At 44.3% G+C, this 14,817-nt stretch overlaps 1 protein-coding gene across 1 annotated transcript in view; it reads left to right on the plus strand.

Moving 5' to 3' along the window:
• The window catches only part of PATL1 (PAT1 homolog 1, processing body mRNA decay factor), a 41,422-nt gene extending 31,104 nt beyond the window's left edge, over positions 1 to 10,318 (plus strand). Inside the window, exons 16-20 of the mRNA XM_004714924.2 lie at positions 1,545 to 1,704; positions 6,928 to 7,083; positions 7,937 to 8,028; positions 8,280 to 8,429; positions 8,704 to 10,318. Coding sequence (XP_004714981.2) covers positions 1,545 to 1,704; positions 6,928 to 7,083; positions 7,937 to 8,028; positions 8,280 to 8,429; positions 8,704 to 8,725 — 580 coding nt within the window. The 3' untranslated portion in view covers positions 8,726 to 10,318. The remainder of the gene's footprint in view (positions 1 to 1,544; positions 1,705 to 6,927; positions 7,084 to 7,936; positions 8,029 to 8,279; positions 8,430 to 8,703) is intronic.
• The last annotated feature ends 4,499 nt before the right edge of the window (positions 10,319 to 14,817 follow it).

Genomic DNA, 14,817 nt, shown 5'->3' on the forward strand with positions numbered 1-14,817 from the left:
ATTCTGACTCAGAGCAGCCCTGTATCTGTCACACACACCTCACGCCCGCGACCATCAAGGTGATTCTGACACAGCTTGCCGAACAGAGTAGAACTGCCCTTGTGTACAAATGAGACTCTTTAGTGGTTTTGAACTGCCGATAGCAGCCCAGCATGTAAACTACCATGAGACCAGGGCCCCATATCTATAGTATTCATTTATTCAAAAGATACCTGCTTGGGACTCTGCAAGTTACTAAAGATGCAGTCAGGAATATCTTTGCAGTTAATGGTTTATCCGACTTATGACTAGTAGCATTTTCAACCTACTAAGGTAGGACTTATAAAGTTCTGTGCCCCACAGGGGTTTCCATAGGAGCTCTGGTGGCACTTTGTGTTAGGCATTGGGCTGCTCCCAGGTTCAAACCCACCAGCTGCACCAGGGAAGAAAGTTGGAGAAACGGTTTTCTCTGTGAGGATAGATAGTCTTGGAAATGGTCTATATGTATGATCACTGTGCCTCATTGGCAGCGTGTTTGAGATGTCCAAGAATATTCGTGTTGATCTTCCAATGGAAACTAAGTTTGGTTTTCTGTGGTTTTTTGTAAAGAATGTTTTTCTCTGTATCTCTGTTGTCTCCTGCCTACTCAATCTCTGGAACAAACTCTTGCTAATGGTAAATGCTTTGTAAATAACAAATACTTACTTGACAAATGCAAGAAGATTATGTTTCCTAGTAACTACCTTGCCCCTTGTCCATTCAAGAAAAATGACTGATTCGCTTATTTCAGAGCGCACGCACACATAAAACAAAGCACAAGAACAAGACTTTTCTGGAGTTGGGTTGACCATAGGGGACTGACCGAAGAAGTGTTCTTTATAGATTGGAATGTTGTGCAGCCATTAAAGTATAATTCAATAGCACCAATTGACATGTGAAAGTGGTCATGGTACATTGTTGAGTGACGAAAATGGAGTTACAAATGACAAAGCCATATGAATTCTGTGGGCCAAATTGTGTGTGTTGATAGAACATTTGCTATTTCAACCATCTTCCCACGTATAATAAGTGACGTTAAATACAGTCTTGTTGTTAAACCCTCACCGTGTACTGTTCTCACATTTTCCCATCACTTTTTAGGCGCATTTATGAAGGAAAGAATACGTACAATGCACAGCAAAGAGGTCTTTTACAATTAGTAGCATGAATAAATCATCTCTGAGCTTATGAATATTCTTATTTTTCTTTATGCGTATTTCCAGATGTGGCTACATGAATCTTGCATTGTTCTTAATGAAATTACTTAGAATTAAGAATGTAAGTTGATGCATACAGTTTGGCCAAAAACCTGAGCTTACAGCTTGTGAAATGGTGCTTTCCTATATTAGTAAAATTTGAGCGGTAGTGTTCTCATTCAGTTGAGAGTTGGAGAAGTAGTTCCAACCAGTTTGCTCTGAGATGGTTCTAGAGTAAAAGCAAGTGCACAGTCACATCTTAAGACGGGGAGACGAGGGCTTCTTACTCTGCTCTTGCTGACCCGGGTTGGCGCTTTTCTTCCCCTGCAGACCAAGTGATGACCACTTTGTACAGATCATGTGTATCCGGAAAGGGAAGAGAATGGTTGCCCGTATTCTCCCTTTCCTCTCCTCAGAGCAAGCAGCGGACATTCTCATGACAACAGCCAGGAACCTCCCTTTCCTCATCAAGAAGGACGCACAGGATGAGGTGATTCTCACGCACAGGCCTCTCACCTTGGGGTCATAGCCGATAACATCTCTAGAATCCAAACTTCTTGCCCTCTCCCTCTCCCTTGCTTTATCTAACCTTTGGCAATTTGATTTGCTTGTTTAAAGCAATACCTTCAGGCCTCCTTGATTTGATTGTTCGTTGCATAGGCGCTGTACACTAAACGTGAATAAAGCAGCAGTCCTGTCCTACGTGTAACATAGTCAGAGTGTAACAGCTAATAGAGAATTGTCTGGCAAGCACGTACTTTAGCCCTACCCCAAACCTGCTGGATCAGAATTGGCAGAGGAATGATTGGAGCTTCTGTAGTTTTCATAAGGTTCGCCTCTGAGTCTGATGCTCACCAAAGTTGGGACACTGAGTCTCAGTTATTTTGCTGGTGGGTTGTTGTCAGTCACTTAATAATGCCCTGTGGAAATAGTTCAGTGGTGTTCCACAGGAATCAGGGCAGCAGTTTTTAAACAATTTGTACCGTGCTTTAAGTTGGAATTTGGAACATGACTATTCCGTGTACAAAATAATGTCTTGATTAAAGTTGCTATCTGCTTACCTGCTATCTGCTCTCATAGGACTTGAAAGATTAGCAGTGAGTGACAAGGATAGTACCCAAGCTCACTATCCTTGAGTCAATTCTGATTCATAGCTACTCTTTTATCATGTTTCCAAGGCTGTACATCTTAATGGGAGCAGATAATCTCACATTTCTTCGTAGGAACTACTGGTAGGTTTGTACCACTGACCTTGGCATTAGCAACGTTAGCACCACCTGGGGCTCCTGAAGGATAAGACAAGGGGGATAAGATTAGAGTGAGATTCGGGAAACTAAGAGCCATTTGAGAGAAGCTGAGAGCTCTATTGGACTACAGCGTGAGTAAAAGGCTTGGTGGTGATGTTGGTAGTGGTGGGTATGGGCCATCAAGTCGATTCTAATTCTTAGTGACTCTATGTACAGCAGAAAGAAAGAGTTCCTAGTCCTGCGCCATCTCACAGTTGTTACGTCTGAGTCACTGTGCCAGTCCATCTCCTTGAGGGTCTTGCTGTTTTTCGCTGACTTTCTACTTTGTGAGCCATGATTTCTTTTTCCCGGAATTGGACCCTCCTGGAAAGATATACAAAGTATATAAGATGCCAGCCTTGCTACTAGGGAGCATTCTGGTTGTACTTCTTCTAAGACAGATGTATTGATTCCTTAGGCAGTCCATGGTAATATCAATATTCTTTACCAGTACTGTAGTTCAAATGCATCAGTTCTTCTCTGGTCTCTCTTTTGTGCAGTTGCACATGCAGATGAGACGATTGAAAATACCACGTTTGGGTCAGATGCAGCAAGTTTGCACAGTGCAGCACATTGAGTTATTTCTTGCTGCTTCTATGACTGTGGAGCCAAATACAAAGGGTACCCAAATAAACTAGAATTGCACTGGGCAAGCGAAGCTTTCATAGGATGCATTTTTCCCACTGGGCAAGCATCAAGCAACTCACTCTGAGTTAGTGCACCCAGTGGCGTCACCTGGAAAGGTTCTCTCTGGTCACAGTGAATTTTTTCATAAAAGCAGTTAACACTAGAATCTCATTTTTCGTGATGGCTGCTGTGCGGCTGTGAAATTTTGTTTCCTGCTTGGGAAAAATGCCACAGAAACTGTTGTGATGTTAAACACAAAGGACAGCAATATGGGAAAAACTCGAGTGTACAGAGTGGTTTTCTTGGCTCAAAAAGGTGAAATGTCTGTTGATGACAACCTTGTTCTGGATATCCATCAACATCTGAAACGGATGAAAATGTCAAATCATAGCACATTTGGAGTTCATTCCATTAGGTTAGACTGTTATTCAAGCTTTCTATTTAGAAGTTCTGAAATGACTGTGTAACAGTGTACAACAGAAAAGGCCTGATTTATGGCAGGCAGCGGATTGGTTTTGCCACTAGGACAATGCACCTGCTCACACAACCATCTTAGTGCACCAGTTTTTGGCAAAAAGCCATGTGCCATGCACCTTACTGACCTTGCTCCGTGCAACTCCTTTTTGTCTCTTTGAATGAAGAGGGACATGAATGGACAGCGATTTGGCAATGTAGAAGAGGTAAACAAAAAAACGAGGGAAGTGCTGTCAGCCATCCAAACAGATGAGTTTGAAAACTGTTTCCAAGAATGGAATCGCAGATTTGATAAATGTATTAAGTGTAATGGAGAATACTTTAAAGGCAATGAGGTTGTTTTGTAAAAAAATTTAACTACATAGCTTTGGGGGTGGGGGGTTGGGGATTCCAATTTTTCGGTGGTATCCTCTTGTAAAGTGAAATCCTTAAAGATGCCAACCTTCTCTCCATTTATGGTCTATCCAATTGTGAAGATTTTTGTATTCTTTACAATGAGTTGTAATCTGTAGTGGAAATTTGTAGTCTTTGATCTCCATCAGTAAATGCTTCCATTACTTTCAGCGAGCACGGTTGTGTCATGTGCTCATCGCAGGTGACACGGTTCTGGTTTTTCTGGTGTGTTCTTCAGATAGCCCAGCTTCTTGGATTGTTCGCTCAGCATACGGATTAAGTAAGTTTGGTGAAAAGATACGAGCTTAATGCACATCTTTCCTGATTTCAAACGATTCAGTATCCACTTGTTCTGTTCAAAAGACTGCTGCTTGGTCTGTTTACAAGTTCCACAAAAACACAATAAAGCATTCTGGAATTCTCATTTTTCTGTAGATTGTTAATGATTCACACAGTAAATGCCTTTTTTTTTTAAAGTCATTTTATTAGGGGCTTTTATAGCTCTTCGAACATTCCATACTGATGGCAACAAATGTACAAATGTGCTTGACACAATCAACTTATGGAATTTTTTTTCTCACATTAATACAAACTTTATTAGTGTCCTTTTTTTTTTTAGAAAAAATCGTTTTATTGGGGGCTCACAATCGTGTGGATTGTGATAAGAGTTGTACTCGGTTCTTAAGCATATGCTCCCTCTTGAAATGGTAAGATGCTGACCAGTTCTTGGTACAGTGACTTGGTATACTCCTTTCATCTTCTTTTGGCGCTCCGAAATCTTCCGATGTTTTGCTCATAGATTCGGTCGGTATTGCAGCTGGAGACCTACTTTTTGTCAGTGCTGTCCGCCTTTTGTTCTCTGACTCCCAAGTCTTTGCACATTTCATGAAGACGCTATACTTCTTGTCCAGCTTCCCTTTGAAGTTCTCTGTTCAACTCTTCTACTTCATTACTTCTTCTAGCCCCTTCACAGCCACAGCAAGTTTCAGAGTCTCTTCTGTCATTCATTTGGGTATTTTTTTTATCCATATCGTTCTTTCCCTGCTTCTGAAACTAATGTGTACCTTTTTAAAAAGTTTCATTGGCACTTCATCCACATATCATGCACATACAAATCAGTAGTTCAGTCATATCAAGAAGAGTTTTATAATCATTACCACAGTTTTAGAACATCTTCCTTGTACTCATTGTTATTATTGTAATTTTTTTAATCGTGGGGAAAATATCCAGAACTAACCATTCTCCAGTTCAACAGCTTCTTATATATATGACGCAGTGCCATTGATTAAACTCTTCATGTTGTGGAACCATTATTGATATCTTTTCCAAATTAATCTACCACCATTGACATAAATTCAGTGCCCCATAAGCAAAAATTCTTCCTCCTTCACCATGGTAACCTTTGGTCAACTTTGTGTTTTGGTTGCAGTAGTTTTCATGATAGAGTATACACGTCGTACACATCCATGGTTACATTGCTTTAAAAAAGACTTGTCTGTACATCACCACAATCAGTTCTGATGTCCATAGTAAAGACTCGTTCGAGTAGACCACAGAAAGTGTGTCTGCCTGTTCTTCATCCTCGGGTGCCATTTAAAGTAAAGCCAGCGACCACTCTTGATAGTGTGGACATTGAGTACCTGGAAGCACTTTGGATTTATTCTCCTGGGTTAAAACCTCCTTACGTGGCAGCTCTGTTTTAACTTCCCAGTCAGGGTCACACGATAAAAAGAAATGAAGGCTAGAATTCAAGTCATTGAGTTCTGGTTTTCTTGTTGGGCCCCTTCAAGTCAGTTCCAGTTCATAGCAATCTTAGGTGCAACAGAACTAAACACTGCTGGGTCCCGTGTCATCCTCACAATTGTTATGTTTGAGCCCATTGTTGAAACCGTGTGTCAGTCCATCTTGCCAAGGGCCTTCCTTTTTTTCCACTGTCCTGCTGCTTCACCAAGCGCGATGCCCTTCTCCAGGGTCTGGTCTCTCCTGCTAACACGTCCACAGTACCTGAGGTGAAGTCTCGCCAGCCTTGCCTCTGAGGAGCACTCTGGTCCTACTTCTTTTAAGACAGGTTTGCTCTTCGGCAGTCCACAGTACTTCAGTGTTCTGTGCCAGGCCTGTTCCAGCTACGTGCTGTGTGACACTCAACACCACATTTAGCTTCCCCAATAAGCTGCAGAGTTGGGTGATAATTGACCTGTTTTGTTCTCAGATTTTATGAAGACAAAACCGGATATAATTTCTCTAGAAATGCTGATTCCATTCATAGCACTCTGAACTGATCTTAGAAAACTTATCACAGTATAGAGAACCCCTGGTGACGAAGTGGTTACATGTTGGGCAGCTAACCGTAAGGTCAGCAGTTTAAAACCACCAGCCATCCTGTGGGAGAAAGCTTTCTAGTTTCGTAAACAGTTACGGTTTTCCGAAACTCACAGGGATACTTGTACCCTGTTTTGTAGAGCTGCGCTGGGAGTCAGCATCTACTTAATGGCAGGGAGGATTTTTGCATTTTTATCACAATATAGTGACATTTCCAGTTTACCTGTGTCTTCCTCGCTATAGATGCCTTGAGGGTCTGTGCCTTGTTTACTGTTTGTTTGTAGCCCATAGCTGCTGACACCTTGTAGGCATGTGAGTATTTCTAAGTGTAAATTACAGTACTGGTGTTTCATTATTGTGCTGGAGAAGTGACTTTACACCCTCGATGGAATGGGTCATGAGGTTTCCAGGGGAGATGGAGATGACAGCGTTCTCAGTAGCTATTCTAGAATCTCGTCAAGACAGTAGTAGTATCTGCCAAACTTGCCACCCCTTTTTGGTCAGCCGTGCCTGGGTGGTTGCAAATGCACTTGCCCACCCTCCCATCCTTGCCCCAGGGTGGGGTTACTGTTTCCGGAAGTAGCAGGAGTAATATTTTCACGTTTTCCTTGCAGGTGCTGCCATGCTTACTGAGTCCCTTCTCCCTCCTCCTCTATCACCTTCCATCAGTGACCATCACCAGCCTTCTGCAACAGCTAATGAACCTACCTCAGAGCACAGCTGCACCAGCACCCACCAACCCTCACCTCGCTGCTGTGCTCCAGAATAAGGTCGGCCTGTGCTCTCGTGTCCCCAACTCTGCAAGGTTGTAGAATGGATAGTGGCTGGCCATGGCCAGTAAGGACTTGCGGAAAGGGCTTCTGACAGTCAGGGGTGGTGCAATACTGCTAGTGTCGGGATTTTCTGTCTCCCTTGTGAAATAAACCTAGTCTCGTGGCTTCACAGTGTCACCTGGGATCCACACTTCTTCGCTTTATCTTCTCTGCCATGTGTAGCAGAGGGTGCCATGTCCTGATCCCTCATGGTCCAAGTCGGATGTAGACTGAAGTTTCTCTTTCCGTCAGGAAAAAAGGGTGGGCGCACAAGGCAACATGGTATGGGTTGGCCATGTCTCCTCCCAACCTGGAGCTTTCCCCAAAGTTATAGCCAACAACTTCTTCATCGCTGTCTCAATGGGCAGGACTTGGTGCTGTGCTCTTAGCTAAGTGCAGGGAAGCCTGCAGAATGACTGTTCTTTTCGATCCATTTCTGTGCCCGAATATAGAGGCGTCTTTTCGATCCATTTCTGTGCCCGAATATAGAGGCGTAATCCCATGTTATCTGTGGCTGGTAAACATTGCTTCTTCACCTCGGGTTGGGGTGGGGAAAGGCAGAGGGGACAATGGACATGGCCATTTTCTGTCATTATTGGATATGTTTAGTCGGTCATGACTGTACGCATAGGGAAGTCAGGGGACTGATGCACCCCCCTCTGTCTCTGACTGCCTCCCCTCATAGACCGTGCAGCCGCAAAGGGGTCCTTTTGCTTTGGTGCTATCCCCCATTTAGTGCAGGGTTCCCCCCAAGGGGTCGAGGGGGATTCAGTGCAGTGCTACATTTGTTCTTTTCCGTCTCCTCTTGTAGTTTGGCCTGTCACTGCTCCTCGTCGTCCTGAGCCGTGGGGAAGACCTACAGAGTTCAGACCCTGCTACGGAATCAGCGCAAAACAGCCAGTGGTCAGTCTGGGCTGGGCTGCTTCTCTTATTCTACATCCTTTTGCGTAATTTGTAAGGGGCACTGATGGAGTGGGTCACACGTGGATCTGCTGACAAAAGGGTCAGCAGTTTGAACGCGCCAGTTGTTCTTCAGGAGAAAGATGGGGCTGTCTGCTCCTTTAAAGATTTGAAAAGACATGGTTCCCCATTGTCCTTGAGGGTGCTGTGAGTGGGCAAGCACAGGGTCATTTGTCCTTGGCTTTCCTCACCAGGACAGAGGTGATGTTCATGGCAACTCGGGAGCTGCTGCAGATTCCCCAGGCAGCCCTGGCCAAGCCCATCTCCGAACCCACCAACCTCGTGTCCCTCTTCTCACGCTACGTCGATCGGCAGAAACTGAACTTGCTGGAGACGAAACTGCAGTAAGTCGGAAACAAGAACACGCGTCATGAAGCTGGCACTTCAGTAGCTACTGATGAGTAGAGGGTGTGGGGAGGAGTGAAACGGAATTTGGTGGAAAAGATTAAAATCAACTCCTAGCTATAAGTGCTGTCCTGGGGCAGTAGTCACAGAAGCTGACGAAGTGCTCAGGGAGAGCGCAGGCAGGCTCTTGGGTGTTTGGTTGTGATGATTCTTACAAGAATCTGTCTTGATTTGTTTATTCAAACAAGTTTCTCTTTTTCTTTATACCCTTAGGCTTGTTCAGGGGATCCGATAAAAGATCCCCAAATGCGTCACGTACCTCCTTTTGGCTGCCACCTGCACTGCTGTCATCACCAATGGAGTGTTTTAAATGTGAGAGGGAAGGTAGCTTTGTCCCCAAAGCAAAAGCCTCGGGAGATCGATCCCGGCTCCCAGGGACTCTCTCTCTGCCAGGCGTCTCCCCGCTGCTCTGTGACATTTGACTGGGTGACACTTCTGCTGGTTTCTGCCTCACCTTCTATGTTACAATTCTGCATGCCTGCCTTTACTCAGTTCTCTCAAGTTTGCATTTTCTTTGCCCTAGAAATACAAACACGCCCTCTCCCTGTATCACCACCGCTACTCAGTTCCGAGTAGATTGTAGCCCCTCCAAAGGATTCCTACCCTCATCCTACTGAAGTCTTTCTTCATTGCCCGTATTAATATGATAGGAGAACCAATTAAGTAGAAATTGACATATATCTACACCTACAACACACACACACTCCCTCAACACTCCCTTAGACAAGCATTTCTGTGATCTCCAAAAGGTCCTTAGAGAATGAGTTTTGGCTTAGAAAAAGTATTTGGTGACACACCCCTCCTCTAATTGCAGGTTGTTGTGTTTTTTTAATTACCACATTTTAAATCTCTTTTCCATCTCGTAATTAATTTGGTGGGTTCTACGTGTTTCACTATAATTAAGAGATAAGCAGTACATCTCATCAGAACTCTGAATTGGCTGGTGCCCAAATGTAGGCCGAGAAGCCCTTATTCTCTTCCCCACTTGTACTTCTCTTGTTTCTGTCCACCTCGGGAGAAAGGGCACATTGTCCCCGAGACAACCACCTCGCGCTTGGGCCCGTCCCCTCTCCAGGACGTGCAAGCACCCAGGCCGGTCCTCGCTTAGAGCCTGCTTCTGCAGTGTGGCTTTTTGTACACTCACCTTGTCTTCCTGAGACGACTTCAGCAAGCCATCTGTGGACTTACTTCGCTGTACCCTGTTTTTATTTGCTGCCGTGGGCAGAAACTCCAAATGAAAACAGACTGCTAAGTTTGGCTTGCTTTGCCCCCCACCCCATGAACAAAACAACTGTCCCTGCTAGTCCATCTCACCCAAGTCCCATTCCCAGGCAGCCAGGGGACCTGGGGTTGAACCCTAGCAGGGCAGCCTGCCGTGAGCCTGTTCATTGACCCGCTCCCATTCACCAATCAACTAGGATAGGGGGCTCTGAACCCTCATGATTATGAAATCTCCATCCATTAATGTTGCCTGATAGTCCACGCTCACCCTGTGCTGTTCTCGCCTTTTGGGATATAGTGGGGAGGACAGGTTATGATACTTAAAGAGAATACACATTTTGCACATGACATGTACAACAGTAAAATCCTCCGTTAGAACCGCTCTTTGTTCTCCATGCTCGCTCTCCTCTGTCTCCATTGCCTTCCCACTGTGTAGACCCTGCCCCCACCAGCCATGCCCCTGTGGCCTGACCCAGCTTCCCTCTCCCATCATCTACGGACTCTTTCCTTCACAACTGATCAAGTGAATACTTGATGATTTTTTTCTCCCTCCCTGTGCTTTCTCCTGTTTGGTTCCAATTAATGAAAATAAAAGTTTCTAAATTTACATTTTTATAGGGTATTGTAAATAAAAACAAATTGTATACTTGAAAAAAAAGTGCCTGCATTTCTGCTTACTGCTTCAGCATATGGTTTGTAATGCATTCTGGTGTGCAGATAAACAAGCACGCCTCTTGGGGCTGGGGACTGCAAACAATGTCTCTGTCTGATATTATAAAGGAAGCAGAGATTGTGTGTTTACATAACTTGGCTTAAGGTACCAAGAAAACTTTGTCCCCTCCACGTCTGTCCATCCATTCCTTCCGCCCCGTCTTAATTGCACAACAGAATTGTTCTCCAACCATCTGCCGTTTCTCAGCAGATGTGAATCCCCACCCCTGACTTCCAACCAAACGAAAAACAAACTGTGTCGTTGGGTCCATGCCCCACTCAGTGACCCCTATAGGACAGGGTTTCCGGGACTATGAAGCCCCAGTCTTTCTCCTGCAGAGCAGCTGGTGGTTTCAAACTGCTGAACTTGCAGAGTGAAGCTAACACACAACCAGTATGCCCCCAGAGTCTTCCCCCCCATGGCCTCCCCAACTTACACAGGAGAAAATCTACCCACGAGCAACAGGCTTGGGAGGGATTTTGTCTGCTGATTTTTGACAGACATTTTTGTCTAGAACCGTTTTGCTTTTACTCCATTGACTGGATGTACCATGGTTTGTGTATCCACTCAGCTAGTGAAGGATGTCTTCACCGGTTACTTCCAGTTTGCGCCAGTTATAGGGAAAAAAAACTATAAACATTTGAATGCAGGATTTATGGGGGAATCCATTCTTAACTCATTTGGATAATACCTCGAAACAGCATAGCAGGATAGTAAAGTAAGAGTCTGTCTAGCTTTCTAAGAGACTGTCAAACTTCCAAGCGAGCTGTATCATTTTGCATTCCCAGGAGGGACGCCTGTGAGTTCCCGTTGCTCCGTGTTCTCTCTGGCAGTTGGTAATATCAGTGCTCTGGATGTTAGCTGTTCAAATAGATACGGAACAGATCCAGATCTCCTTGATGTGCAGTTCTCTAATAACATCCTTTCATAGGCTTCTTTGCCATCCATGTGCCTGATAAGATTTCTCCTGAGAGCTTTGGTCCCTTGTGTAACCCAAGCTGTCATTGTGCACTCTTATGGGATCTTTTTCTACTGGCCTACAAATTCTTGATCTGAGATGTGTTTTGCGAACATCTCACAGTCTGTGGCTTGTCCTTTCATTCTCTTAATATCTTCAGCACAGGTTTTTACTTTATATGAAGTCCAGCTTTGTTTTTCTTGAGTAATTAGTGTTTTGTCTTCTCTAATGTATACTGCCAGACCCCGGGCCAACCTGGACTTTCTCCTGTTACCTCCTAGAAGTGTTATAGTTTGACATCGGGCCTTTAGGTCTGAGGCCCATTTGGAAATCATTTCTGTAAAAGAGGTAGGCTCTGTGTGGAGATTGAGCCTTCCGGGTGTGCGTGCTTAGTGGCTGCAGCGCCGTTAGGTAAGAAGACTGCCCTTGTCCACGGAGTCCCTTTGCTCCTTAGTCAGAGATCGGGTGACTTCCTTTGTGTGAGTCTGCTTCTGAACTTTATCTTCTGTTCCACCGGTGAGTCTTTTCTCTGCTCCTTCAATACCACAAGCTTTGGGGCGCTGCCGGGATGACCCCTGAGTGTTTTAAGAAATGCCATGAGCCCGGGTTGGCATTTAGCTACCCTCATGGTTCATAGGTGCTTAGCTCCCTCTGACATTTTATCATTTCATCTCTTCAAAGGAGATGGGAACGAGCTTGTCATTCTTTGAAGTAAGCCCATAGGTGAATTACTTGTGCCTTGAGTATCACTTTTACTCTTAAAATGTTGAAGATGTTAGAACCGGCAAAATTGGAAAAAGTTAGAAATGGGAATGTGGAAAGGAAGCTGTCCTTTGTACCAATGAATGCAACACCATTCCTCCTGAATCTGTCTTTCTCACCGTAGGAAACCATATGATTTTCAGATTTAAAATGGCCAACACCAGCCCGTTTCAGCTCACGCATACCTAGTTGTTCGATCTTTTTGTGTTCCATTTCATTTTTGACAACTTCCGATTTTCCTACATTCTTCGTTGATACATTCCAAGTTCCAATTAGGAATGGATGTTTACAGCTTTTTCTTCTCATTTTGCATCCTGTCCCATCAGCAAATGATAGTCCTAAAAGCTTTACTCCTGTGGGTTTTGCTCCATCCACGTCGTTAGGATTAGCTGGACTTCGAGAAGGCAGCTCTTCCTCAGTCATGTGAGTGCCTTCCGGCCTGGAGGGCTCATCTTCAGGCACTCGCTCTGACGATGTTCTGCTGTTAATAGTCACGCGGTCTTTCATAGCTGACCCTGGTCCGACGCTGTGTGTAAGGCTTTTAATGGCTCGTTCCTCAGAACTAGCCGATTCCTTCTTTGTAGTCTGTTCTTAGGAAGCTCTGCTGAAACCTCTTCACTTTGCGTGACCTTGCTGGTGTCTGAACATATAAGTGACTGCTGCCGGCATCACAGCAACACACAACTCACCACAGCCTGACAAATGGACAGACAAGTGGTGGAGTACCACTGCAATGAGAATAAAATAACCTGGCAGAAGCTGTATCCTCTCAGAACAGGAAAGAATACAAAATCCTAGATAGCTCAAGTTCATTTGGGTGGGACTGTCCCTCCAGGGTTGCCCTTCCATCCTCAGAAGACTGGCTTCACAGTGTCTGAAGAACACCACAGACCGTGTCGTCCAGCCTTGAAACTTAAGAGGCCAGGAAATGGCAGCTCTGAGAAGCAGTGGGGCTGGAAGACCCATGCCCGATTGCCTGTAAGGCTCAAAAGGAACTCAAGTTATGTGCGCCTTGGATTTCCATTCTCCACTGCAGCTTGAGTAATATCGGCCCTTGTCCCGAAGTGTTACCTGTGAGAAAAAGACAATGCAGCCCCCCAGGTACATTCTTTGAATCTGACTATCACAATAGCTTACAATACCAACCGATCTTTTGAGTCATGCGTGTGTCCCGGATACTGTTCTAGCACTCCAAAGGTCATTTTGAATGCTAAGCATAACCAAGGAGGGCAATGTGAACAACTTCCCAGCTGATAGAGATTTAAAGTCATCAAATTAGGTGACACACTAATCTACAGCAACGTGGCAGAGTTAAACATTAACATTCATGTATATAATATCTCTAAATAAGAAAAAGAAAACCTTGCAGTGATTGATGTATAACACAACACGCCCCAGGGAAGCGAACAACAAATATGGGTGAAGGGAGACAGCGGATGGTGTAAGATAGGAAAATAATAATTTATAATTTATCAAAGGATCACGAGGGTGGGGAGTGAAGGGAAAAAGAGGAACTGATACCAAGGGCTCAAGTTGAAGGAAAATGTTTTGAACGTGATGACAGCAGCATGTATACAAATGTGCTTGATATAATTGATATATGGATCATTATAAGAGCCCCCAATTAAATGATTTATTAAAAAAAAAAAGAGAAAACCCTGACAAATGATACACAGGTGATGGGTGAGTATTAGATAGGCACTTACATTTTTTTCACCTCTTTTGTTTTAGAAATCATTTTATTGGGGGCTCATACAACTCATCACAATCCATACATACATCCCTTGTGTAAAACACATTTGTACATTTGTTGCCATCATCATTCTCAAAACATTTTCTACTTGAGCCCTTAGTATCAGCTCCTCACAATCCATACATACATCCCTTGTGTCAAGCACATTTGTACATTTGTTGCCATCATCATTCTCAAAACATTTTCTACTTGAGCCCTTAGTATCAGCTCCTCATTTTACCCCTCCCTCCCCAACTCTCCCTCACGAACCCTTGATAATTTATAAATTATCATTTTTCCATGTCTTACACTGACTGATGTCTCCCTTCACCCACCCCTCCCTCAAGGAGGGGGTTATATGTAGATCATTGTGATTGGTTCCTCCTTTCTCCCCCACCTGCCTCTTACCCTCCTGGTATCGCTACTCACATCATTAGTCCTGAGGGGGTTATCTGTCCTGGATTCCCTGTGTTTCCAGCTTTCATCTGTACCCATGTACATGCTCTGGTCTAGCCGGATTTGTAAGGTAGAATTGGGATAATGATAGTGTAGGGGGAAGAAGCATTAAAGGACTAGAGGAAAGTTGTATGTTTCATTGATGCTATATTGCACCCTGACTGGCTCGTCTCCTCCCTGCCACCCTTCTGTAAGGGGATGTCCTGTTGCCTACCGATGGGCTTTGGGTCTCCACTCCACACTCCCCCTTATTCACAATGATAAGATTTTTTGTTCTTTGATGCCTGATACCTGATCCTTAGATAGGCACTTATGAATAATAATTGGTTTCCAAAAAAAAAAGATATGCACAAATTCACAACAGCAACTTGAAAGAGTCAATAGGAAACTTAAGGAGCAGTGATTTTGTGTTCCTGGGGGAGGACGACTCCGAAAAGGAACATGAGAGTGGTTGCACCTTCCAAGAATATAATCAGTGCCACCAAA

This window comes from Echinops telfairi, unplaced genomic scaffold (assembly GCF_000313985.2).
Source record: "Echinops telfairi isolate 266 unplaced genomic scaffold, ASM31398v2 ScPeMD7_7416;HRSCAF=8454, whole genome shotgun sequence".
NCBI lineage: Eukaryota > Metazoa > Chordata > Mammalia > Afrosoricida > Tenrecidae > Echinops > Echinops telfairi.